Source organism: Ictidomys tridecemlineatus, chromosome 1 (assembly GCF_052094955.1).
Source record: "Ictidomys tridecemlineatus isolate mIctTri1 chromosome 1, mIctTri1.hap1, whole genome shotgun sequence".
Lineage (NCBI taxonomy): Eukaryota > Metazoa > Chordata > Mammalia > Rodentia > Sciuridae > Ictidomys > Ictidomys tridecemlineatus.
This window is the reverse complement of record NC_135477.1, coordinates 24,554,967-24,582,318: the sequence shown is the minus strand read 5'-3', so window position 1 is coordinate 24,582,318 and position 27,352 is coordinate 24,554,967. Positions and strand designations below refer to the sequence as shown.

The window sequence follows — 27,352 nt, the reverse complement described above, 5'->3', positions numbered from 1 at the left end:
CGAGTAGTTGGGAGTATAGGCATGCACCAGTAAACCTGGCTTTGTTTTTTATTTTAAAAATTGACACATATTGTCTGAAAAACACACACTAAAACAGCAACAGTGGGTTTTTCTCAGAATATTCTTTAGTATTTTATATGTTCTTTGCATTTTCTACATGTATTAATCAGAATAAAGCTTTGTTTTTATAATTTTAATGGCTGGGGATATAGCTCAGTTGGTAGAGTGCTTGCTTTGCATGCACAAGGCCCTGGGTTTGATCCCCAATACCCCAAAACATAAAAATAAAAATAAAAAAGGCTGGGCTTGGCATGGTGGTGTATCCCTATAATCCCAGAGATCTGGGCAGATGAGGCAAGAGGACTGCAAGTTCAAAGACAGTCTCAGCAATTTAGCAAGATCCTGTCTCAAAATAAAAAATAAAAAGGGTGGGGATGTAGCTAAGTGGTTACACCTCTGGGTTTAATCCCTGGTACCAAAAAAAAAAAAAAAGGTGTGTGTGTGTGCTAGGGACTTAGCTCAGTGGAAGAGCATTTGCCTATGAGGTGTGATGCACTAGGTTCAATCTCCAGTACCACAAAGGGGAAAAAAAAAAAAAAAAGAATATAAGGCTAAAGGTGCAGTTGAGTGGTAGAGTGCTTGCCTAACATGTCTGAAGGTTCTTGGTTCAATCCCCAGCATGAGGAAAAAGAAAAAAGACATATATAATATATATAATCACTTAGATCTGAAATAATTTATTATCTTGATACAAAAAATATGTGTATATATATATATATATATATATATGTATGTATATACATTTTGGTAGAATATACATAATATAAAATGTGTTTTCTTATCTATTTTAAAGTGTACAGGTGATTGCCATTAGGTACACTCACAAGGTGTACATCCATCCACAGAACTGTTTTCACCTTGCAAAACTGTCTTTGTATCCATTAAACAAAACTTCCCCCGCCCCCCCCAAAAAAAAAGAAAACAAAAACCATTCCCCCTGCCCAGCTTCAGTAATTGTCAGTCTACTTTCCATCTCTATGAATTGCACTGCTCTATGCATGGCATGTCTTCATATAATGTATAAAATGTGATTATTTTTAGACCAAATAGACTCTGCTCAGAAACAACCCTTGGAAGTGGACAAAACCATATTTCTTATTTTGTCTCTCCCACTGCTACTGTCATTTTCCTTGTGTCACATAGCACCTGGAACCAAGGAAGTGCTCACCTGCGTAGGGGTGATGTGGCTGATGTCTTCAGACGCAAGCTGCTTCAGCAGAGTGGTCTTGCCAGCATTATCCAAGCCCAGGAGAAGAATTCTCACCTCCTGGTCTGGCGCACTTTTCAACTTGCGCAAAATGGAGAGTAAGCCCTTAAACAACCATGAAGGAGACAGATTATTTGGGGGGCAGTAACTTTGATATTACAGCATATCAGAATGACTTCTCCTTATAAGTTCTTGGTTATGGAGAGCTTATACTATTACGTTCCACTCTAATGTATGTCTTATTTCTGCTCCTACTATTAATCCAGTTTAGCAATCACCCCAAATCTTGTGGAAGTGCAAACTACTACCCCACCTGTGTTCCTAAAGCTCTTCACACTCATCATATCAGATTAGGTAACGGGTAAGGATGATAGCTTCTGTCTCCCACAATGCCTGGCACTTATTAGATACCAGATAACAGTTGTTCAAGTAAATAGATTCATCTACCCAAAGTTAATGCAAGATTTTAAGGCACCACACCAAAAGGTTGTATGAAATTGTAGCCGGACTCCTCTGTGTTTAAGACTCGACCTATAACAGTTCATGTTTAGGACTTCTTCATTCAAAATACTCAATCATCATCTAATTTTAGGTACACAGTATTGATTATCTGTTTTTTGGATGATAAATCTGATACAACAGAGAAGTTAGGCAATAGGGAACTGTAAAAGGCATTCATGATGCAAAAAACATCAAAATTTAACCAGGGTTGTTTTTGTTTTCTTGGTGCTGGGGACCAAACCCAGAGACTCACACATGCTAGGCAAGCACTCTACCACTGAGCTACACTTACAAACTTAAGCCATTTTGTTTTTTAGACAAGACAGATTTTATAAGATAGTTATTTTTTCCATTCTACATCTGACAATCTTGTTCTAATGAAGCATGGCTACAACAAGAATCAAAGGATCCAAGAGTTTAAAGGGCATACAATCTAATCTCTCCGCCAGAGTAGAAATTCCTTCAAGCTGAATCTTAGAATTACATAAAATGGTTGTATTTATCATCCGCATTGCACCAGGTAATAATTCAAACCAGTTTGTTCACTAAGATCAAATAATACTTCCATGAAATAATTCTCAACAATTAGGTCTTTGGACAATGATATGCAAATATGCATAATTGTCAAGAACTCCTTTCTGCCTCAGAGACTCTATGTTTACCACTCTGGTATTGTATTTGCACTGACTTCCTAAGGACATTAACCTCTGTATGCCTCAATTTTTTTCCAGCAATGAATTGGAAGGTTTAGTCTAAGACAGACATATTTTATGCCAAAAGATTTAGGAGAGACTGCATAGATTTCAAACAAAGATAGGCATAACCTTTTGTTAAAGGCAGGATTTTTTTTTTTTCTCTCAGTACTAGGGATTGAATCCTGGGTCTTGTATATGCTAGGGAAGTGCTCTACTATTGAGGTACATCCCCAGTGTCCCTTTTTATCTTCTTGTTTTTCTTTTGTTTTTATCTCATCTGGCCTTGAATACTTTGACACCATTCCATCTTAATATTATATTTATGCCAGGCACAGTGGCGCATGCCCATAATCCCAGTGATTTCGGAGGCTGAGGCAGGAGGTTTGCAAGTTCAAAGTCAGCCTTAGCAACTTAGAGAGGCCTTAAGCAATTTAGTGAGACCGGGGTACAGTGGCCCACACCTATAATCCCAGAGGCTGAGGCAGGAGGATCACAAGTTCAAAGCCAGCCTCAGAAAAAGTGAGGTGCTAAGCAACTTGGTGAGACCCTATCTCTAAATAAAATACAGAAAGGAGGGGCTGAGGATATAGCTCAGTTGGTAGAGTGCTTGCTTTGCATGTATAAGGCCCGGGGTTCAATCCCCAGCACTACACATACACCACAAACACACTACACACACACACACACACACACACACACACACACACACACACTACACCTACACAAGTAAAATACAGAAAGGACTAGGGATGTGGCTCAGTTTTTGAGTGCCCCTGAGTTCAATCCTCAGTACCCAAAATAAATAAATTAATTTAATTAAATAATAAAAATAAATAAATATTAAAAAAGGGCTGGGGATGTGGCTCAGTGGTTAAGTGCCCCTGAGTAAAATCCTGGGACCCCCTTCCTCCAAAAAATATATTTATAAGACGTCTCCTGGGTTTCTATTAGCTATATTGCAATCATTCATTTATAATTCCACCTTTCAGAAGAGTTAAAATTATAATTCTGAGATCCTTAGGGAACTGGTGATATAAAAAGGCTAAGAACAGGGAAAACACATCATACTTCTCATCCTGAGTTCCAAATTAGATGTGAAAAGAAAGGATCTCATTACCTTTTTTAAAAAAATTTTTGTTTTTAGTTGTCATTGGACCTTTATTTTATTTATTTATTAATGAAGTGCTGAGAATGGAACCCAGGATCTTGTGTGCTAGACAAGTACTCTACCACTGAGATGCAACCCTAACCCTTATTAGCTCTCATAATAAATTCTAAAACAGGAAATTTATCAAATTAATACATTAAATGACATACAGGCAAAGTTCTCATGCATTATCTATTAGTGTAGAAATTGTGAAGGAAGGTCCATTGCTTATAAAATATTATTAAGTTTAATGTTTTGGGCTTTTCATCATGCATCTCTTTTAAAAAATACTAAAAATACTGCTGTCTACAGGCTGAGACCTTTCATACACACATTATATTTGAAATTAAATAATTAAGAGAAAAACAATTTTTATTCATCATAAAAGAAGAGAAACAAAGTACAGATAAGAAAGGAATCATTCTAACTATACATAGATTTGACTAATCTAATGGTATAGAACACAGTACTTCTACATTTCTTTCTTTTTTTTTTTTTAGATGTTGATGGACCTTTATTTTATTCATTTATTTATATGCAGTGCTGAGAATTGAACCCAGAGGCTCACACATGCCAGGCAAGTACTCTCCCACTGAGCCCCAGCCCTAGTATTTCTATATTTCTAATTTTTGAGTAATCTTCCTTATTAGGAAACAATAATGTCAGATGCTTCATCTTTAAGTGAAATTACATAGAAATGGAAAGTTCAGCTAATATTTTCTTCCAGCAAAATGATAAATGGCATCTCCAGAATGGCCTAGGGAAGACAAGTGCAAATGCTACACAGAATCATATTAACCCAACCAGCAAGGACAGGGGATCGTGGGATTATGGGGTTTGCTAAACAGGGAAGAGGATATTTATAGATATCAGAGTTCTGCCTGAAAGGTACATCTTAAGCTGATTCAAGAGGCTGGATGAAAGACAGAATAAGTGTATTCTATGCTCTTATCTGTTGTGCCATACTTTATTTTAAATGTCAAATGAAGAAATAACATTAGAAGTTAAATTTATGATGGAGCTGAGTTGCACAGTATAAATACAACAAAATTAATTTTTAAAATATATTTTTGGCTCAAATAGCCATTCATGTCAATTACCATTAACATCCACATTGTGCCTCAAGCACTACAGTGAGCAAAACAGGGATGATCTTTATGTAGGATTAACCTTCCTATGACATTAAATAAAACTAATAAGAAACAAGAACTTCAGCTAATGGTATGTATGTGTTATCAGCATGTGTGTATGTAAATTCTCTGCACTCTGGTGGACAAAAGTGATCTGACTCACCCACAAAACATTTAAACAAACTTTTCTGCCAGTAAATCATAAATAGATGTGCTACTGACGACAGACATTTTATCTGCTTCAAAATCAGCTTAAACTCAACTCCTGGCACAGGCTTGGCATACTGACCTAAATGATACAAATTAGGTCATTGAAAGAAACCAGAGTGGTGGAGGGGGAGAGGAATTTTTTGGTATATGAAAATATATGGGGGCTGGGTTTGAGGCTCAGTGGTAAAGAACTTGCCTAGCACATGTGAGGCACTGAGTTTGATCCTCAGCACCATACAAAAATAAATAAATAAAGGTATTGTTGTTCATGTATATATATAAAATATATATATATATTATATATATATATATATATATCTCCAGAATGGCCTAGGGAAGACAAGTGCAAATGCTATACAGAATCATATTAATCCAACCAGCAAGGACATACATATATGTGTGTGTGAGTGTGTGTGTGTGTGTGTGAAAAAAAAAATATATATATATAGTTGTAAGGAGAGGCTAAAATTTAAATATCTTAAAACTACTAAGTAAAGTGTCAAATAATACACTCCCCATAACTAGCTTAAATGGAACTGTCTGTCATTTCTTTTTACTTCTTTAAACCTTTAAACAGAACTATTGCCAGGTACAGTGGCAAATACCTGTAATCCTAACTATTTGGGGGCTAAGGCAGGAGGATTCTAAGTTGGAGGCTAGCCTCAGAAACTTAGCAAGACCTGTCTCAAAGTAAAAAAATGAAAAGGGCTGAGCATGGAGCTTATGGTAAAGAGCCCCTGAATTCAATCCCTAGTACCAGAAAACAAATAAATAAAAAACATTGTGGGCTTTAGAGTTTCAGACCATATTCAGCTTCCCTGTGTGAGTAACTGTGGGCACAATTCCATCCAGAAAATGGGAACAATACTTACACCTCAAGAAAAATATTACAAGGACTAAATAACAGATGTAAAGCATGATGCATAGCAGTCATTCAAAACAATAAAACAATGTGGGGCTGGGGATGTGGCTCAAGTGGTAACACGCTCACCTGGCATGCATGGGGCGCTGGATTCGATCCTCAGCACCACATAAAAATAAAATAAAGATGTTGTACCCACCGAAAAACTAAAAAATAAATATTAAAAAATTCTCTCTTTAAAAAAAATAAAAAATAGCACAATTTGTGTGATATATATATATGTATATATATATATATATATTTTTTTTTTTAGTTCTCGGCGGACACAACATCTTTGTTGGTATGTGGTGCTGAGGATCGAACCCGGGCCGCACGCATGCCAGGCGAGTGCGCTACCGCTTGAGCCACATCTCCAGCCCCTATTTTTTTTTTTTTTAACTATATAAATTTTGTGTGGTGCTGGGGATGGTATGGCCATCCACATACTGAGCATTGCTCTACCACTGAGCCCCAGCCCCCACATTTTTGTAATCCAGGAGAGGTCTATCACTGGGCTAGGTCCCCAACTCATTTTATTTTGAGACAGGGTCTCACTAAGTTGCCCAGGTTAGCCCTGAGCCTGTGATCCCCCTGTAAGTAGCTGGGTTTCCAGGTGTGTGTCACTGTGTTGGTGTATTATTTACGGACCATTTTCTGACCAGAAAACATGAATACAGTTGGGAACAATTGTCAAGTGTTGAACATGCCTGGTCACTACCATATGTAGAAAGTATGTGTGTAAAAAGTACTTCATAAATAATTACTGAATTTAGTTATATATTAAATAACAGTTGTTAATTATGTGTCATAATTAGACATCTTAGTATTTCATCAAGAACGTGGTATCAGGGTTTTGGTGGTGCAAGTCTGTAATCCAGTGGCTGAGCCAGGAGGACCACAAATTTGAGGCTAGTCTGGGTAATTTTGCAAGACCCTGTCTCAAAGGCTGGGAATGTATCTCAGTGTAGAGCACCCTTGGGTTCAATCCCCAGTACCACAAAAAAGAAAAAAAAAAAGAACTTGGTGTCATAAGGTAGGGGTAAAACAGCTGACCCTAAATGTTCAGAGGAATTCATAATAGTTTTTTTTGCCCTAATTCAAATAAAAAATATATTAGTCATAGCTGAAGTTTTTAAAACAAAGAAACAAAAGCCCAGTGCTCACTCTTCAGTTGTACAGTTAATTATAGGGGCTCATGGATACGACTTGACACACTTTATCATATCACTGACCATTTAAATTCAGTGTTCCACTTCCATTTCTTTTTTTTTTAACATTTATTTTTTAGTTGTAGGTGGACACAATATCTTTATTTCATTTGTATGTGGTGCTGAGGATCAAACCCAGTGCCTCGAGTGTGCTAGGTGAGCACTCTACCACTGAGGGAGCCACAACCCCAGCCCTCCACTTTCATTTCTAACAATAGCTCACATTTTTTTTTTTTTAACCTAACTACACTGACTACCTAACTTTAAATCTGGCTTCACAATTGGCAAAGTGAGAAATTTTATTTCATCCCAAAACTCCACTTTCAACATTATCAATGACTATTTTCCCATATTTCATTTCATTTTTCTTAAAGAACTAGAGAGCATTTTTAAAATATTTGATTTATCATCTGTGTAGGAATGGCAGAAAAGCTCCATAAACTCAACAAGCCTAGCTCACATTTTTGGATGGGGGGAAAATGTTTTAGAAAACAGATAAAGAACCCAGAATAATTTGCCCTAATTTCTTTTAAGAAAAAAAAACAATTTTAGTTGTAAATGCACACACAATACCTTTATTTCATATATTTTTTAAATGTTTATGTGGTGCTGAGGATTGAACCCAGTGCCTCATCTATGCTAGGCAAGCTCTCTACCACTGAGCTACTGCCCCAGTCCTGTCCTAATTTCTTATTGTTCATTTTAAGGAAAAAAAAATCTGTTTTGATCATTAAAAAAATCACATACAGGGGCTGGGGACGTGGCTCAAGTGGTAGCACGCTCGCCTGGCATGCGTGCGGCCCGGGGTTCGATCCTCAGCACCACATACAAATAAAGATGTTGTGTCCACCAATAACTAAAAAATAAATATTAAAAAAAAAATCACATACAACAATTGTATATAACAGTGTTACATATACACTGTCATTTTGGTGTACACAGTGCCAGTTTGCACCTGGAAACATGAGCAGTGGTTAATTTATTGAGGCCTATAATTATAAATTAAGCAATCATGAAATTATACAGTTCACTTAATTGATAAACAAAACTGGGTAAAGTTAGCCAACTCTCATGTTTCTCATCTATAATGACAAATCTCATTCTCTGATGTTTTTGCATGCCTTTTTCATTTCGATTTTAGTTATTTTCTATGTAAATATTTATGTTTGCACTCATTTGTTGGGATAAACTTAGCCTTTAAATGGACAGCTCATGTATAAACGATTAATAGAAAGAAAACACTTGTCAAAATTAACTCCTTGGAGTAAATCTGACCAATGACATACATTTTTCTCTGCTGGTCATCTAGATTTTCATTCACAAATCAACAGAAGTTATTCCCCATTTTAAAAAGTCATAAGAAGGGACTACAGGATAGGATAAGGCAATAACTATAACTGGCTCTTTGCAGTTGGAAAGTCAACCTACCTGCTTTAAAATCATATTTTTCTTTCACTAGCTCTAAAAGCACTCAATTTCATTTTTGCTCTTTCTACTTAACTGCACAAAAGTCAATAAGAAACTGAGTGTCAATGGTCAAATCAGTCACATATTGTGATTTACAATGAGAAAGTTTAATTTTAGCTGACAGAGAAAAGGTTCATCCCATTTAGTTTAGCGACCCCAAACTGGGATTAAGACCTTTGATCCTGGTGAGGTCAAATGCAAAAGGGGATTGCAACAGGTTTCAAAGGAAATGCTAAGAACTAGGCAGCTAATTCGCCTCTACCAACACGGATTAAGCATAGAACGAAAAATGGGTCATCAACAACCAGACCTTGCAGAACTCTCAGCAAATAAATAATTCGGGTCTGCAGTCATTGAGATGTCGTAAAAATCTACCAAGCATCCTTTCCAAGAGACACCTCTTTGTGTCCAGGGACTTAATCCCTCCCCACCTCATCCAGCAACCCGCGCAACGCAAGGAAGAGGAGAGCTAGGCTACTCTCACCCTTGATGCCGCCGGAGTGATCTCAAAGACCGTAGCGGGCCCTTCTCCCCGCTTCTGGCTGGGCCCCATGTGGACCCCATTATTCTGCGGCGCGGGGAGGCCAATTCCCCGGAAGATCTAAGCCTGCGTGAGGAGACAGCTCTTCGCAGTTCTCGGATCCATCTTCAGCCCTATCCCCAGACTAATGATGGAGCTCAGGTCATCCACGCACTCGGCCAGCCCCTTCCCCTAGCCTAGGACCCATCGCAAACCCCGCCTTCCTCCCCAGACCCAGGCCTCCTTCCAGGGCCCACCCTCGGGGCTCCCCGCCGCCCCCGAAACCAATCCAGAACCCAGACCACAGGCTGAGCGCCATCCCATTCCCTCCTCGGATTTAAACGCAGTGCCCCGCCCTGGATCTGGGGACGAGAGGGAGGCGACCCGCCGGCTCTAGAGGGGCTCGGGCCCCTACACTCACCATCCTCCCGCCGAGTCCCTCCTCCTCCTCCTCCTCCGCCTCCTCCTCCTCCTCCTGCCTCCCCCGTTACCAGGGGCAACTGCTGCGGCACCGCCCCCGACGTCCCTCGCACGCACAGCGGAGGAGAAAAGCAGCGGTATGGGGCGGGGTCCAACTTCGCTTTCTCCAAAGTGCGCAAGCGCGCCGAAGTGCCCGCTCACTGCGCAGGCGGGCGGTGGTGCTGCTGAAGGCTAAGTCTGGCCTGCTGAGACCCGTGGAAGAAGAAAACTCGCCCACGTGGCTGGCGGGAGTCTCCCGGCCTGTGATTGGTCACGAAGGGGGACGTAGGGGCGGGAGAGGGGGAGGTTCCCTGACCCTGCCAAGGCAGTGGTTCAGGCCAGAGTTCCAACGTGTGCTACATCTGGTGGCACTAGTCTTGGTGCATCACTCCTGGGAGCAGGTAAGGGGCCATGAGAGGAGGCCACCGGCTATATCTACCTCCAGTGTCCCCATCCCGGGGAGGGAGCTTGAGTCCGTTCTGACTCTGCCAGGGAGGGTTGCCGAACAGCGCAGGCTGGACTTCCAATTGCCGAGACCACGAGGTGTGAGGAGTGGCCTGTGAACTCTTCTCCTCTGATCCCGTTGCTTTCTTGTGCCAGGGCGAGGGGGTGGGGGGGGATGTATGGATTGCGCACCCATCTCCTTAGCCCTTTGTCAGAGTCTGGGCTCGAGGAGTTCTGTTTGGGGAGAAGCCACCTGTAGGAGGGCGAGAGACAGACCGGGGACTGGCTCTGAATCTTGAGGTGGGAGCTGACAGCTGAAGTTAAAGGTGTTTTGGGGGGCCCACTGAATTTTATTAAGCTACCTTGGATCGGAAGTGCTGCCTCCCACTCCTTTTACCTGCAGAGGATCCTGTGGTAAGTATGCTCCAGGCCAGATTCTAGACGCTGGAGACATGGCAGTGCACGAAATCTGCCCTTGTGGAAATTACATCCTTAGTGAAATGCTTTTAGTACAAGATTTTATTTTGTTCTCACAGCGCTAGAAATTGTAAACGATAGAGTTGGGACTTGAACTGACTTCTAAACAATTTGCAGTATTGTTTGTAAAAGCTATTGTCCAGGTAGGAGAAACAGAGTGATTTATATCTGTTGTAAACCAAGAATCTAGAACTTTTCTAAGACCCAGTAAAGCCTGGAAGTTTGCTGATGTTTGTGTGTGCCTCTTAACTGTCAGTCCTGTCGGTCAAATACATAAGAGTATTGTCAAAAAGGAAATGCTAGATATTATTAATAGTTTCATCTAGGTTTTTGGACTTCATCCCTTCCTACCAGCAGTCTTTCGAACCTAATTAAGTATGTTGTGGTGAAGACAGATTTTCCCTGAATGACTTTAGCTATTCATGCATTCAACTAACAGTATTTTGAAAACTTCTGCTACTTGCATACCTGCTTCAGATCCTTGGAGAGAAAATTCAGTTCAGAACCTTAACTAAGGAGGTGCAAGATGAGGGTCAGTCAGTTTAGAGCTTTCATCTCTGCATTCGACCTATCTCTAGACCATTGGCTCTTCTGTGGAAAAGGCAAAGCAGATTTCTCCTTCTGGTTGTCTGGTGCCAGACAGCGAAGTTGCTTTGGAGTGCCAATATTGCATGTTTCTGGGTGCTTGTTTAATTATTACTCTCATTCTCCACATTGCTCTAGGAACCTTGACACAAATCCTCCCCATCTCAGTGGTCTTTGACCTGTCCTTCTAGCATCTCCAGCTGGCTGCCTTGATATCCCTCTGGTGTGAGTACCCACCATGATGTTTGTTTTGTTTCATTGTCTTGTTAATGATGTTTTGTTTTTCTCCCAGTCTGGGGCTACCAGCAGGGAAATTTTGAGCACTTACCTCCTTGTAAGAGGAAAACTAAGAAGGGGTTTGGAAGCCTGTTCTCTGAGCAAGCTTTGATTCTGTTTGCCAGAGAAAATTGGCTCTCTGGGAAGGATAAGTATCACTTTGGGTGAGGTAGTAATCTGTTTTTTTTTTTTCTCCTTTCTTTTTCATTATTTTGAGATGGATCTTACTATGTTGCCTAGGCTGGTCTTGAACTCATGGGTTTAAGTGCCTGAGACTCCAGTAACTGTAACTACAGGCATGTGTCACCATGGCTTTTGTGTTTTGTTTTGTTTTGCAGTACTGGAGATTGAGCCCGGGTGCTCTACCACTAAGCTACATCCCCAATCCTTTTTATTTATTATTATTATTATTTTAACTTAGAAATAGGGTCTTGAACTTGTGATGCTCCAGTCTCAGCTTCCAAAATATCTGGGATTACATGCGTATGCCACTGCACTTGGTTTCATTTTGGTGGTTTTTTTTTTTTTTTTAATACTAGAAATGGAACCTAGGAGCACTTAATCACTGAGTGACATCCTCAGCCCTTTTTATTTTTTGAGACAGGGTCTCATTAAATTGCTAAGGGACTTTCTCAGTTGCTGAGGCTAGCTTTGAACTTGTGATCCTCCTTCTGCGGCCTCCTGAGTTGCTGGGATTTTAGGCATGCACCACCATGCCCGGCTTCATTTTTTTTTTTTTTTTTTTTTAAAGAGAAAACAAAATAGGCTGTAGTGGATAGAGGACCTGTTTAGTGACTTAGAGTTACTTAGAGCCTTGTGACCTCAGGGAAGAAAGGCCCATCTATTGTTAGACTCTGAGGACTGGATCTGTTGTTCCTCTTTATATTTGCTACAAGCGTGCAGTGCAGGGCCATGTGTGCCCCAGATGCCCACCATGCTGGTGGAGTGTGAACCTTTCTAGGTTTCAGTAAACTAAGATCTTGGATTCCTAATGTCTTTGAGATGTGACACTCTCCAATCCTAGGAGGTAGCCGTCATCACCTTTTTGATTTCCCCTTTCCACCTTGTCCTCATAGTGAAACCATAATCCTTCAGAAGGCCACCCTGGACATGATGGTGACCTTTCTAGGGAGGACTAGGTATGGCTTGGGAGGGAGGAAGGAGAGTTACTATAGATAAAATGTAGAAACCAGATATGACTCAATATGGCAGGGGGGCAGATAATTCATAGCTTCATTAAAGAAAGTCTGAAGCCGGGGGTGGGGGCACATATCTATGCAGTATAGGAGCTGAGTGAGGCAGGACGATCCCAAGTTCAAGACCAGCCTTAGCAACTTAGCAAGCAACTGAGATTCCTGTCTCAAAAAATAAGTGGTATTTATACACAATGGAATATTACTCATCCATAAAGAAGAATGAAATTGTGGCACTTGCTGGTAAATGGATGGAATTGGAGGCTATCATGCTAAGTAAAATAAGCTAGTCCCCAAAAGCCTAATGTTCTCTCTGACAGACAGACGCTGACTCACAACAGGCAGGCAGGTAGGGGAGGGAGGAGATGGGAATGGGAAAGACAGTAGAATGAATTGGACATAACTTTCCTATGTTCATATATGGATGTGTGTGCCACTGCACACTGATAACTCCACGTCATGTTCAACCACAAGAATGGGAAGTTAAACCCTATTTACAGATATGTCAAAATACTGCCATATATGACTAAAAGCAACAAATAATTTTTTTAATTAAATAAAAATAAAAAATAAAAGGGGGCTGGGGTTGTGGCTCAGTGGTAGAGCCTTACATGTGAGATACTGGGTTCGATCCTCAGCACCACATTAAAACCAATAAAAATAAAGATATTGTTTCTATCTACAGCTAAAACAATATTTATAAAATAAAAAAATAATAGGGCTGGGCATGTTGTTCAGTGGTTAAGCACTCCTGGGTTCAATTCCTGGTACAAAAAAAAAAAGTCTGTTTTTTAAAAAATTATTATTTTATATTTCCAACTTTACAGCTTGCTCTTATTTCTGTAACCAGGGCAGGTTCTGAGTTTGACTTAAAAGAGGTAACATCCTCTATGCCAAGAGAACCCAAGAATAAGCTGGAATGCATTTCAGATAGGGAATATATATTTTTAGAGGGTATATGACAGATGCAGCAGTGAACATTATAGACTTGGTCCCAATGCTTATGTCTGGGAATTCATATAAAGAACTGTAAATGATAAGAAGGTGACAATTACAGAAGCCCATCATTCTGCAAGGAATGTTGTTCTAGACTGACAATTTAGGGTGTTTTTTGGGGGGGTGGGTAGGAGGGTCTTATAGTTTATATAAAACAAGGTTTGGCTAGGCAAGGTGGTGCATGCCTATAATTCCAGTACCTCAGGAGGCTGAGGCAGGAGGATCACAAGGTTAAGGAAAAAAAAAATAAGGGCTGGGGTGTAGCTCAGCGGTAGGGCACCCTTGGGTTCAATTCCCAGAACCACAAAAATGAAAAACAGGCAATGTATAGTTTCTATGCTGACCTCAGTTAAGCAGGTGAAGTTCTTTCGTAATTTAGCAGATGATTACCCCATCAGGGTGCCTCTGTTAGGAGAGGCAGAGGACTTTGCAATGTTGAGTTGAGGGTGGAGAGAGATGTCATAGAAGTTCAGCTGTGTGTGTGTGTGTGTGTGTGTGTGTGTGTGTGTGTGTGTGTGTGTTTTGAGGGGGTAGGCATAGGGTTTGGCTCGTCAGGCTGTCTCTGTTGAGTGTGAGTCTGGGCTTCTGTAAACCAAGGGGGTATGTGATCTTCTGGCCACCAAACTTCTTTTGAGTTTCTTGTAGCATCTGGGAAGTGAACCCTTTCCCTGCCTCACTCCAGTTGGTCTGTGAATCAGTCAGTAGGAGCCCAAATGGAGCTGGAAAGGTGGACATGGCCAGTGGACACTTGCTTCTGCCTTCTGTAGAGATAGCCACTTCAGTCACAGCTCAGGGTGAGGCAAGGGCACTATGCATACTGCACGGTGGGCCTCCACACCAAACCTTTCCCTCCTCTTAGGAATGATGGCTCCTAGCATATCAGTTTCCTGAAGTCTCTCCCACCCTAACAGTAATCTAAAAATTTCTTCCTTCCCCCCCCTGTTGGTTTCTCCCATCTCCTCTCTCTCCCGTCTCTCAGGTCTTGACTTGCCTCTTAAATTTAGTGGTTTTCAGGACTTGTAGGGGTTGGGGAGGCTGAGGCAGGAGGATCGCGAGTTCAAAGCCAGCCTCAGCAAAAGTGAGATGCTAAGTAACTCAGTGAGACCTTGTCTTTAAATAAAATACAAAATAGGGCTGGGGATGTAGCTCACTGGTTAAGTGTTCCTGAGTTCAATCCCCGGTATTCCCCCACCCCCAAGAAAAGGGAGGTTATCAGATGGAAGCCCTTTAAGGAAGGGCTAGACCTCCAAGGTCCAAAACGCTGAGGTTCTGTGTTCTCCTTTCCAGTTTTGACCCATGACTGGCACAGCATTCCTCCTATACCCAATTGCTTAGTAAATCATAAGACTCTGCTTTAAAAGGTTCTCTCCTTTTGGTCTCTCTGGGTGCATTTGGGTTCCTTTGAACCTTATCTCTTCTTGGCTGGAGTATTAGGATTCCCTTCTGGCTGGCCTCCCTGCTTCCTGCAAGGTCCTCCCACACCCATCTATTTTCATATGATTGCCCAGAGAATTCCCTTCCCTTCCCTTCTTTTCTTTACATACTGGGAATTGAACTCAGGAATGCTTATTTTGAGACTGGGACTCCCTAAGTTGCTGAGGCTGGCTGCGTACTTGCCATCGTCCTGCCTCAGCCTTCCGAGTCATTGGGATTGCAGGTGTGCACCACCATGCCTAACCCAAAGTGTTCGTTCTTTCTTTCTTTCTTTCTTTTTTTCTTTCTTTCTTTCTTTCTTTCTTTCTTTCTTTCTTTCTTTCTTTCTTTCTTTCTTTCTTTCTTTCTTTCTTTCTTAAGATTAACGGTTTATTGAGATATTATTAATTTATTATAAGATTCATTCTTTTTTTGTGTGTCTGTGGTACTAGGGATTGAACTCAGGGCCTCACTTGTGCCAGGCAAGTGCCCTATCACTGAGGTACATCCCCAGCCCCTCAGAGTGTCCTTCTAAGTACACATCTAATCTTATTAGTCTTCTTATGATCCTTTAGTGACTTGCTGAAATTCAAAGGTCTCAACTTTTTTTTTTTTTTTTAATATGTGACTCTATATTCTCTCTTGGCATATTAATTGTACTTCTTTTGAAAATGTTTTTGGCGTTTGCCCTGCAATTTGCAATATGTATTTACAAGTAGTCCAAGTCTACTTTCAAATAACAAGTGTATAGTTTCACAGGGTGTAGAACACTTTATAATAGAGAAGTCCTAATTTGTTCCTCTTATCCTTTTTATTTTTTTATAATGAGACAGGGTCTCGCAAGTTGCTTAGGGCCTCACTAAGTTGCTACGGCTGGCTTTTTTTTTTTTTTTTTTTTTTTGGTTCTGGGGATTGAACCCAGGGCCTTGTGCACGTGAAGCAAGCTCTCTACCAACTGAGCTCTATCCCCAGCCCCATAAGGCTGGCTTTGAACTTGTGATCCTCCTGACTCAGCCTGCTGAGTTGCTGGGATTACAGGCATGCGCCACCATGTCTGACTCCTCGAGTTTCGTATTATTGCCGTCATTATCTTACTTATCCATAATTACCTGTCGATTAAGAACTCAGAATAAGCCTGCATTATTGCTCATGCCTCTAATCCCAGCTGGCTCCTTGCAGGGGTGAGTAGGAGGACTGCTGAGGGGGAAATGAGGACCACAAGTTCAAGGCTAGTCTATTTAACCTAGTCAGACCCTGTCTTTAGGAATATTTCTTTCTAGAGAAAGAAAAAAAGTAAAGATTTTATTTTACGTTCATGTATTCCTTCTCTGATACTCTTTCTTTTGTTATGTATATATGAATTTATGGTCAAAAATTTTCTGATGAACTTCATTTAAAATTTTACAAATCAGGTTTACTGGTGACCATTCCCTTGATTTTGTTTATCCAGCAAATTCTTCATTTCTTCTTCTTTTTTGATGCTGGGGATTGAAACCAGGGCCTTGAGATGCCCCCCCTGTGCTACTTTCCAGCCTCAGAGACATTTTTTTTTTTAGTTGTCAATGAACCTTTATTTATTTATTTATTTACACGTGGTGCTGAGAATGGAACCTAGTGCCTCACACATGCCCAGCAAGCGGTCCACCCCTGAGCCACAACCCCAGCCCCAGAGATTTCTTAAATAAGGTGTGAGGCTTGCCATCCTATGTTGCATTCCCTTTTTATTCTGTAGGAGCCCCACTGGGGCAGTTGTAAGGTGGAAGTGAGAAAGCATCAGTCTGTCCTGTAGGGAGCCTATGCTCTGCCTCTCGGTCTCCCCTTACTTCCTTTAGGTAAGGTAGAAAGTCTAGAGGGGAGTGGAGTTCCCACCCCCAGGTGGTTAGGTTCTGGGAGTATAGGCTTTGTGAAGAAAAATAGGGAGGGCTCATATTTTAAGATGAGTACTTTCCCCATCTCCCTGCTAGAAGCACCAGGGACTGTATATATTTATATATATTCATATTTTTTATGTTTGTGTGTGTGTGTGTGTGTGTATGTGTGTGTGTGTGTGTGTGTGTGTATACACTTTTTTTGGGGGGTACCAGGGATTGAACTCAGGGGTATTCAAGCACTGAGCCATATCCCCAGCCCTCTTTTTGTACTTTATTAGAGATAGGGTATCACCTAGTGGCTTAGGACCTTGCTTTTGCTGAGATTGACTTTGAACTCCCGATCCTCCTGCCTCAGTCTCCCAAGTGGCTGGGATGACAGGCATGTGCCACTGTGCCCGGCTAGCACCAGGGAATATTATATACTATTTCATCAGTGGGCTCTTGTTCCCTAGTTGGACTCTGAGCTCTCCAGGGACGGACACTGTCTTGTCCCTTTTTTCAGCTTTTCCAACAGAGTCATCAAGCACAGGCCTGAAACCATAAGCAGGCATCAGAAATACGTGTTGGTGCCTAATGTCTCAGCCTGGTGATCATTCACTGGGACTGTCTCCGCTGTGTCAAAGGATGTCCCGGAGCTGGTGAAAGCGGGCAGTCTACAACACTGGGAGGCACTCAGGCCCCCTTGGGCAGGCTTTGATTTGGGTGACAGTCCTTAACTCTTTCTCTGTTCCTTAAGTCTGCAGTTTTGTGTGTGAGCAAGATGGAGGCCAGCCTGTCTGATTTTAACATCGATGCCCCTCGTTGGGACCAGTACACTTTCCTGGGGAGGGTGAAGCACTTCTTTAACATTACGGACCCCCGCACTGTCTTTGTATCAGAGGGAGAGCTGGACTGGGCCAAGACGATGGTGGAGAAGAGCAGGTGAGTAATCAAGAGAAGGGACTGTAGTGGGAGAGGGACACCAAAGGACAAGGAATAGGCAGAGATCTCTGGGAGGAGGGAGAAATGAGAGGAGGAAGACTGGGAGGACTTGATTGGGCTGGCTAGTTAACCGCCTGTTGTCCTTGGGTGACAGGATTGGGGTCATACCCCCAGGTACTCAAGTGGAGCAGCTGCTCTATGCCAAGAAGCTATATGACTCAGCCTTCCATCCTGACACTGGGGAGAAGATGAATGTCATTGGGCGGATGTCCTTCCAGGTCCCTGGAGGCATGATCATCACAGGCTTCATGCTCCAGTTCTACAGGTGGGCCCTGGAGCAGAGCAGGGGATTGTGCAGCTGCCTGGGTCTGCGAGGCAGTAAGCCGACTTAGGATGATAATAGCAGTCCTCTTGATCGATCACTTTCCAGGATACAGGCAGTACGATGAGTTCTTGCAGGTATTGCCTCATTTAGCCCTCTTAATGACCCTGTACATAGGTACTATTCTCAATTCTGTTTTGTCGATGAAATTCTAGAGAGGCTAAGTAATTCCAAATTCACACAGTCAGATAGGCTGTCCTAAGTTCTTCTTTAAAAAGTACTTATTTGCAATTAATTTATTTTTCTAATGAACCATCCACAGTAGACCGGGCATGGTGGCACATGCCTATAATTATAGCAACTCAGGAGGCTAAGGAAGGAGGGATTGCAAGTTTGAAACCAGCCTCAGCCACTTAGCGAGGCCCTAAGCCAATCAGTGAGACCCTGTCTCAAAATAAAAATTAAAAATGGCTGAGGATGTGGTTCAGTGATTAAGCACCCCTGGGTACCAAGAAGGCCCTTTTTCTTGGCTCTCTAAGTGATTCAATAAACTTTCTCTGTAGCTGCTGGATGTGTGACTCTTCCTCCTCCCCCTTTCTCCTCCCTCCCTTTTCTCCTGCCTCCTCCTACCCATGCATTCATTTGTTCAGTTATTGAGCTAGGCCTTGGGCCAGGTGCTGGGAATATAAAGACTTTGGTCTCTCCCCTCATGGAGCTCTGTTGAGGAGACCAAGAAGTAAACAGAGTGCAGCTTGGTAAGTGGTAGGTTGGAGCAAGAATATGGGGTCGTGGGCGCAGGGTTCATGGAGAGTGACTAATTTTGTCTCAGGAAGGACAGGAGACGGGTTGGGAATGTTCCAAGGATTTTTCCATGTGTGGAAGGAGGAGGGTAGATATTCCAGGCAAAGGACCCAGTCTGTCCAAAAGCCTGGTACATAAAACAGTGGGAACAGTTTAGGGAATAGCAGATGATGAGGTAATTGGTGGACCTCAAGCCCTGCCTTCCATCCTCACTCCTCTGCTTCTGGCCTCCCTTCCTGGTAGGACTGTGCCGGCAGTGATTTTCTGGCAGTGGGTGAACCAGTCCTTCAATGCCTTAGTCAACTACACCAACAGGAATGCCGCTTCCCCTACATCAGTGAGGTAGGAGACCTAAACCCCAAGCTATCCTCTTACCTCCTCAGGCACAGGCCTGCTGAAGGGTTCCTGGGCTGTCACTCCCGCCGTCCGTGAGACCTGCAGTGAGCAAAGACACCCTTTTCAATGTTTGGCAATATTTTCTCAGACTGACTAGGAGAGTATCTTCTTCCCAGACCAGTTCAAAATATATTCATTCATTGATTTGACAAAATGTTCACGAGTATATGTTATACCAGGTGGGGTTCCAGGAGCTGGGGATACTTTGAGGAGCAGGGCATTGTGGTTCCTATTGTGGTGGAGTTTAAGGTCTTTTAAGAAAAGAAGCACAATAGTCTCAGATTGGGATGGCTGCCATTAAGGACATAGACAGGGTGACAAGACAGCAAATGGCAGAGGGGTGTCCATGTGGACAGGCTGGTCAGGAAGTCTTTTCTGCTATTTCCGAAGGGTGAGAATTCAGCTCCATTAAAGTCCAGGAAAGAGCCAGGTGTGGTGCCGACTGTACTTCAACAATTCAGGAGGCTGAGGCAGGAAGATTACAAGTTCCAGGCCAGTCTGGGCAATTTAGCCAGATCTTGTCTCAAAATAAAATTACAGAAGGCTGGAGACATAGTTCAGTGGTAGAACCCTTCCCTATGACACATGAGGCTCTGGGTTCAAACATCACGTCTACAGGAAAAAAAAAAGAAAAGAAGCCCAGGAAAGAATTCCCCGGGGCAGGGAACATCAGTATACACAGCTTAAATACTGAAAGAAGACCACTGAGCCAGGGCGTTGCGAGTGATGGGGAGGGGGCCCGATTTTAGGCCGGGATCAGATGACATGTGGTATGAACCCCTGATACCAGATTTTCTCCCCCAAGCCTGTGGTCTTGCCTCAGCCATCAGGGCCCCCACCTTCAACACCTAATCTTTCAAACATCTAGCATCTCCTTCCTCCACTAGGCAGATGGCCCTTTCCTACTTCACAGCCACAACCACCGCATTGGCCACCGCTGTGGGCATGAACATGTGGACAAAGGTATGGTCAGAAGCTGCTGTGGGCATGGTGGCCACCAGGGGGCAGCAGAGTCCTGGAGAAGACTGTAGAGCTGTCCTGGGATTTGCCCTTAGTGGGCCTTGGCCAGAGTTTAGGATTCTTAGTCTGGATGTCTGGTTGCGTAGTGGTAGCTCAGTTTAATTGTCTTCCTTTCTTTATAATCCTAAAGTCCCTCCCACTCCCACCTTCCCATGAGTCTGAACAACTCCCATTGTTCCCTGCCCCCAACAGAGAGCGCCACCCTTGGTGGGCCGCTGGGTGCCCTTTGCTGCTGTGGCTGCAGCTAACTGTGTCAATATCCCAATGACGCGACAGCAGTGAGTACAGGGAGCCCCTTTCTCCGTATGTGCCACAACTTAGCAGGGAAAGGGCAGAAAACCAAGGCAGTGGGTGGCTTCCTGGGTCTGGGATTTTGTGGAGAGGGTTGCTGGGATGAGCCTCTGAAGGATCCCCGAGGACTGGCTACCCCTGTGGTGATGGCCCTGAGAGTGGTAATGGAGGGGGACTTCGGGTAGTCAGCCTGTCTGTTGTTGTGGGGGATGGGGGAGGTAGTATGGACCTGTGGGGTTTTACTCAGACTCCCTCCTTTCAACTGAAGCTGTGTTAAAGTCGTGAACCCTGCCTACCCCCAAAGCCCTGGGATGATGACCAAATGAAATGCAGCAGAGCGAGGAGCCTCAAGATAGAACAGAACCAAGAAGCCTAAGCAAAGCCAGAGGAGCAGATAGAGGTTTTCTAGACCCCCAGCTCTAAGTGTTTCAGCTGAACAGGTGGAAAAATTCACTGTGTCTTTAGTTTTTACCCCCCTTTTTTTTTTTTTTTTCAGTGTTAGGGAATGAAGCCAGTGTCTTGTGCATGCTAGGCTACATCCCAGTCCATTTTTTAAAAAATATTTTTTATTTGTAGTTGGACACAGTACCTTTATTTTTATGTGGTGCTGAGGATCGAACCCAGGGCCTCACACGTGCTAGGCAAGTGCTCTACCACAATCCCAGCCCCAGTTTTTGTTTCTTGACTAGAGTATGCAGAGATGTTCCTCTGCTATGAGATTTTGATGATATAATTGTGTGTGTGTGTGTGTGTGTATGGCACTCCATACATTACCGCGAACATAGCAAAGGCTACATAAGTGTTATCATTTACATCTACAATCCGTGTTTTCTTGGGATTGCTAGCATTGGAGATACCGTAGGATCCCTTAGAGAAAGAACACTACAGAATATCCACATTCCTCTTCCCTTTTCCCATCTAGCTTTTTCCCAGTAGATGAATAAGTGCAGCCATCTACCTGGTCTCTGGTGGAGTGCTGTCAAGAGCTGGCCTGATGCCAGGCATGGGGATTCACACCTGTAATTCCAGTGGCTTGGGAGGCTGAGGCAGGAGGATCACAAATTCTAGGCCAGCCTTGGCAACTTAGCAAGTCCTTAAACAACTTAGTAAGGCCCTTTTTCAAAATGTAAAAAAGGGCTGGGGATGTAACTCAGTGGTAAAGTGCTCCTGCGTGCAGATCTCAGTACTCCACCACACCCTGCCAAAAAAAAAAAAAATAGCTGCTCTGTGAACAGAGAGTAATAACTGTCAGGTACTGGACTAAGTAGTTGTCAGGCATTGTCTTGTTTAAACCTCACCAGGTCCAATGAAGTGGGTGCTCAGCTTATCCCCATTTTGCAGATCAGGAGAACTGAGGCTTTAGAAAGGGTAAGGACCATGCTCAAGGTTATATATATACATGTTCTGCAGTTGTAGTAGTCTGCTGAGGTAGTATGTACCCTGGGCCAACTCTCTTAGCCACTGATAACTGGACTGTGGAAGAAAGCTCAGGGGGCCAGGTTGCAGAGGGTGGTCTAGAGCTGGAGTGCCCTGGCCTTGGTCCCTTGGTGTGTCACAGGCCTGGCAGGCTCCTAGCACCCCTTTCCCAAGTCCAGCAACTCCTATTTATATTTAGGGAACTCATCCAGGGCATCTGTGTGAAGGATGGGAATCAGAATGAGCTTGGCCATTCCCAGGTGAGCAGAGGCCTCTCTTGGGGTAGGAGGGGGGATTTCCTTCTAAGACCCTGTTTCTTCCTTAGTGATCAGAGCAGGCCTTTGTGCCATTATAGTATTAAAAAGGCTTGTCTCGGACTCCAACCTCATTCTCCATCAATTTTCCCTGTATTTCTCTGTTCAGAACAGGCCTCTTATGTCCTTCCTGCATCATTTCTGGATCCAAAACCAGCTCTGACTTGCCCATGACTCTTACCCAGCCCTCCAACGCACTCCATGTACACAGAATAAATTATTCCTGATCATTTAATCTTTTCTGCCCTCAGAGAGCTGCAGCCATAGGCATCACCCAGGTGGTAATTTCCCGGATCACCATGGCTGCCCCTGGCATGAGTAAGATGGAGAAGCCCTCCCAACCTGGGGAACTCCGGGATACATGGTGGAGGCCTTAGCCACACTCAGGTTTCCAGTGGGAAGTGGGACCCCAGCCTCTACAGCCATGCTTCTCAAACTCAGGAGAACAATTTTCATTCCTAGAATATCACTTAGTCAGAGATTTGGGGGAGAAAGTTATTTTCATTGAACTAATGAAAAGCCATTATGCACCAGGGCATGACATGGTGGGCACAGCGTGGGCTGCTTAGGAGACGATGGTAGAGAGAATAAATTCCTTGCCTGAGTTTGCATTCAGCAGGAGCATATTACAAAATTTGTTTACATGAGCTTTCAAAGTTAGTTTTTGATTTTGAGAAGGATGGTTTGGGCCTAGTAGCAAATGTCTTTCTGTTACAGACTTGAAAGTTCAGAAGTTTGGGAAGCATGTTTTTACTGGGACTTGGGGGAAAGAGCGTGGCCATGACTTTGCAATCTCTGTTCTCCCCAATGGCAAATATTTTTTGACATTTTTGGGGAAAGCAGGAAACGCTCAGTTCCCACTCTTGACTGTACAAAGGGGTCTTCTAGCCACTCCCCCCTGCCCTCCCCAGCTTCTCCCCTGTTCTCTTCCAGTCTTGCTGCCAGTCATCATGGAAAGGCTGGAGAAACTGCATTTCATGAAGGTAAGCGGGGCTGTCTTTGCATCTTCCCTGCCCAGTTCCTCAACCACACCTGTGCTTGGGACTCCCTCCCCTCCCCTCCTGCCCACTTCCACATTAGCAACAGAGAGTCTGGTCACTTCTCTTCTCCCTCAGGGCCAGCAGGTATCAGCTTCTAGTTTCTGCTAGCTGGCTGATCCCTAGAAGGGCAGGCATGCGGTTCACTTTGATGTACTTAGGACCCATGTGGGACTCTCTTTTTTTATTTGTTTTTGTGCAGAAAGTCAAGGTGCTGCATGCCCCATTGCAGGTCATGCTGTCTGGGTGCTTGTGAGTATGGTGTTTGGATGGTTTGGGTTTTATGGTGGCTGGGACATCCAAGATCTGTCTTCTTATTAGCCTGTGTTGGGGAACATGTGCTCCTTAACTTGACTTTAAAAGTCGCTGAAGCTGTGCATAGTGGCACATGCCTATAATTCCAGTGACTTGGGAGGCTGGAGGATAGTATGTTTGGGGCCAACCTTAGCAACTTGAAGAGATTGTCTCAAAATGAAAAATAAAAGGGACTGGGGATGTAGCTGAGTGGTAATGACACAAGTCATGTCAGCATTCTTAGGAGCTTGCCACTGGGTAAACATGTCCTAGCAATAATCATGCTTTGCAAAGCCATGGGGTTGATGACAATGACTCCATTCCTACTGGCTGTGGGTGCTTGTGATCTTGGAGTACGCTGCTTGCATACCCTAGTCATATCATTATCTTCTCATCTGCTTGAACCTGGGTGTGAGGTGGGGGTGAGTGGTGGCAGGACATTGGTTTTATCCCCATGCCAGGATGAATTTCCTCATGCTCAGAGGATGGGGAAAGGCTGTGGGGAGAGGACTGAGGGTCTGGCTGGGGAGGCAGGCCGGGTTCCTGGGCACCTCAGAGCTTTCAGGGACGGGGTGTGGACAGGGCTGGTCCCCTGACGCTTTGGTTTCTTATTTCTTACAGCCTCCTCTTCATGGTGCCAGTGGCATGTGGGCTCTTCCCACAGATATGGTATTGGTCTTTTGTCATCCACTTTGGTTTATTAAACACCCTGCCTCTGCTGCTCCAACCTGCCTGCTGCCCAAAGCAAGAGGGACAGACCAGGAAGGGCATCAACCTCTTAGTCTAAATCCTGGGCCTCTTAACCCTGGGTGAATGGCAAACCAGCCAGATCCTCAAGGGGAGGAACAGCCAGGAGGAGGAATGAGTTGTTCCCACCACATGGAGCAAGCCTGAGAGCTGGGCTAGTGGACAAGAAACTTCCTTTGTTGCTGGCTGGGTTATTTGGGAGCTCTGCTCTGGCCAGATCTGGCCTTTAAAATTGAATAAGGGCCTTATTCTAGTTCTTGTTTCCCAGAGACCAGATGATGATCTCTCTACTTCTCTTCCTGTCCTCCCAGATGGACAAAGGGAAGGGAGGTCTCAGATGGAGGAGTGGGGAGTGGAGACTGGCTCCAGGAGATGGGTTTGCTTGGTTATGAGACTGAGAAGAAGCCAGTTTCCCTTCTTTGAATTCTAGTTCCGTACTGGTTCAGTGGTCATCTGCTAAACACTTCCTTTAGCTCAGGGAGAGTGAAGCCAGGCCTGAGAAGAAGTAGGGGCGGCATACTGTGGGCATACTTTATATAAAGTCTTGTAAAGATTCGGGCTGGAAAAATCAGGAGGTAACATGTGGGTTGGAATTTTTCTGAGGGTACTTTGCCACTTATCCCAGGTGGCATGCTCATAATCTCCTCTGTTCTCTTCAGCAAATTACCAGTTTCCTATCTGGAACCAGAGCTCCAAGACACCATCAAGGCCAGCTATGGAGAACATGTACCTTATGTCTACTTCAATAAGGGTCTCTAAATGCCCCGCTCCAGCAAAGACCAGTATATACCCATATTTGCACACCTGTCCTCCATCCTCTTTGCCAACAAGGCCTGAGAATCATGCTGGATAGGGGTAGGGTAGGGTAGTTGGGTGCATCTACCCAAGCAACTAGTTTATTGGACTCCAGGGGATAAACATGAAAAAGGGACTTGGGGTTATTGCTCAGTAGTGAGAGTTTGCCTAGCATACATGAGTTCCTGGGTCCATCCCCAACACTGCAAAAAATGGAAAAAAAAAAAAAAAACAGGGACCAAAGAGAACAAGGACCTAAGTCTTCTGTCTGTCTCCTCCTTAACCCCTGTCCCCTGGAGACAAGAAGCTGAGGCCTTCTCAGGGAGAAGTTACTGCTACCTGGGGAGACACTGAAGCCATTCATTTAAAAAAAAAACTTTAGGATTTCCTTCCAGCCATGATTGGAGATGAGCCCTTAGAACAAGAAAAGTTCTATATCTTCCCTTCCTGCCACCTCCTCTCCCAACCAATGGAGCCTTTTACCCAGGCAATTCTATCCTGACGCAAGAGAAGGGGCAAGCAGTCTGAGTCACTTTGGACTCATCTCCACTCTTCTCCATTCTCTTCATTGTGCCCTGGTTGGAAAGCTTCTTTGGGAGTTCTGCTAAATTAGAATTTAATCAGGCACTCAGGACTTATTAGTGCTGAAAAGGACACTGTGCAAAGCAGCAGAGTTACATGGTGCTTCAAGTCCTGTCTGTTGACGTTGACTTTGTTCTGTCTTAATCATGTCTGGATCTATGCTTGCTATCTGCTCTATAATGGTGGAAGTCTCTTCTTTCATTGCCTTATATCTCTGTTTGAAAAGATAAGTCCCTTATGAGTGAAAAGGATGCACATAGACATTAATCCACAATTCAGTGGGTAAAATTTCCTGGCCGCCTCCCTCAGCCCATTAGCTTAAACACCAAAGAAAGACTGGTGCGTGCTGAATGGGAAAGGGGAGTTATACTTGGACACCTCTTAGAGGAAATCGATCGGGACCAAAGAGCCTTAAGTGCACACAGCAAAGCACAGCCACTTCTCCTCCCCAGATGGGCTGCCAAAGTGGTTTCTCATGTTCCTTGGGGGACTGTTGTGGCATACCTGGGGTCACTGAGTTTTGTCTGGTAAGATTTGCTGACTGTGTTCAAAGGCTGTCACTGTGAATTGAATAAATTACTTGAAAGAGCTTGAAAAAGTGCAAACTAAGCTAATAAAGCCTGGATGGAAAGCAGGATCTGGTCTTCGGCCATCATGTCTCAGAGGGTATCATACCTATAAGGGAAACCTGTCTGATGCCTGGGGGTCAGCAATTGCTCTAACTTAAGACGAATCTACATCCATAAAGTGTTCTTTTATACAAAGAATAAGGATATGTTGGGCTGGAGCTGTATATGGACAGAATACCTTTATTTATTTTTATGTGTTAAGAATCAAACCCAGGGCTGGGGATGTGGCTCAAGTGGTAGCGCGCTCGCCTGGCATGCGTGCGTGTGACCCAGGTTCGATCCTCAGCACCACATACAAACAAAGATGTTGTGTCCGTCGAAAACTAAAAAATAAAATATTAAAAAATTCTCTCTCTAAAAAAAAAAAAGAATCAAACTCAGTGCCTCACACATAAAAACAAGTAAAATAAAATTATTCTGTCAATATACAACTACAAAACAATAATTAAAAAAAATGTTACAGAGACCCTATTCTTATATGTGGCATTTAAAGCGTAATATGTTGACTCTCTGACCCCTAACACAAACACCTTCCCCTACCTTGGAACAATGTCTCTTGGAATGTGCATCATAATCACCTGGAAAGCTGGTGAAAATAGATTGTAGAACCGGTCCCCAGAATTTCCAGTTCTGTAGGTCTAGGGTGGAGCCTGAGAATGTGCATTTCTTTTGTGGGGAGTACTGGGGTATGAACTCTGGGGCACTTGACCACTGAGCCACATCCCAGCCCTATTTTGTATTTTATTTAGAGACAGGGTCTCACTGAGTTGCTTAGCGCCTTGCCATTGCTGAGGCTGGCTTTGAACTTGTGAGCCTCCTGAGCCACTGGGATTACAGGAGTGGGCTGCCACGCCCGGCTAAGAATGTGCATTTCTAATAATTTTCTTGTAATGCTGATCCTGTTGGTTGGGGGACCATGCTTGAAGGAATACTATTCTAAAGGGAAAGGATCTTGCTCTGGATGCTCAGAAACTGGTTGTAGTTGGCTCTTCCCCCATTTTGAAGTGTATTATGCAGTGGTTTTAGT

General features: G+C 43.5%; 2 protein-coding genes across 8 annotated transcripts in view; one reads left to right on the top strand and one right to left on the bottom strand.

The window, feature by feature from the left end:
- Positions 1 to 9,575, bottom strand: part of Arl3 (ARF like GTPase 3) — a 39,688-nt gene extending 30,113 nt beyond the window's left edge. Inside the window, exons 1-2 of one of the 3 annotated variants that reach the window (XM_005333615.5) lie at positions 9,468 to 9,575; positions 1,229 to 1,372 (exon numbers count right to left, since the gene is read on the bottom strand). In XM_005333615.5, the coding sequence (XP_005333672.1) occupies positions 1,229 to 1,372; positions 9,468 to 9,470 (147 nt within the window). In that variant the 5' untranslated portion in view covers positions 9,471 to 9,575. Of the gene's footprint in view, positions 1 to 1,228; positions 1,373 to 9,010; positions 9,200 to 9,467 lie in introns of those variants that run through there. The other 2 variants (XM_040273007.2, XM_021731841.3) reach the window with 2 other exon arrangements.
- A 56-nt stretch (positions 9,576 to 9,631) lies between these two features.
- On the top strand, positions 9,632 to 26,330 carry Sfxn2 (sideroflexin 2). 5 transcript variants are annotated; one of them, XM_021731839.3, is made up of 13 exons: positions 9,632 to 9,906; positions 11,150 to 11,236; positions 17,497 to 17,681; positions 17,836 to 18,006; positions 19,048 to 19,146; positions 20,088 to 20,163; positions 20,413 to 20,498; positions 22,127 to 22,187; positions 22,493 to 22,559; positions 23,175 to 23,224; positions 23,481 to 23,530; positions 24,194 to 24,241; positions 24,979 to 26,330. In XM_021731839.3, the coding sequence occupies exons 3-13, from the start codon at positions 17,521 to 17,523 to the stop codon at positions 25,076 to 25,078; spliced, it is 969 nt and encodes a 322-aa protein (XP_021587514.2). In that variant the 5' UTR covers positions 9,632 to 9,906; positions 11,150 to 11,236; positions 17,497 to 17,520; the 3' UTR covers positions 25,079 to 26,330. The 5 variants fall into 5 exon arrangements, 4 of the variants coding, with proteins under 4 accessions (XP_021587514.2, XP_077873790.1, XP_040128939.2 ...); XM_078017664.1 differs by lacking the exon at positions 11,150 to 11,236; XR_013424218.1 differs by lacking the exons at positions 24,194 to 24,241; positions 24,979 to 26,330 and having other exon boundaries at positions 22,493 to 22,628.
- Positions 26,331 to 27,352: the final 1,022 nt, after the last annotated feature.

Excerpts from the sequence above, each read along its gene's own strand:
- Sfxn2 (XM_078017664.1), top strand. The coding sequence starts at position 17,521 with ATGGAGGCCAGCCTGTCTGATTTTAACATCGATGCCCCTCGTTGGGAC. Across the intron at positions 23,225-23,480 it reads AGAAACTGCATTTCATGAAG|AAAGTCAAGGTGCTGCATGC; the intron begins GTAAGCGGGGCT and ends GTTTTTGTGCAG. Across the intron at positions 24,242-24,978 it reads GGGCTCTTCCCACAGATATG|CAAATTACCAGTTTCCTATC; the intron begins GTATTGGTCTTT and ends TGTTCTCTTCAG.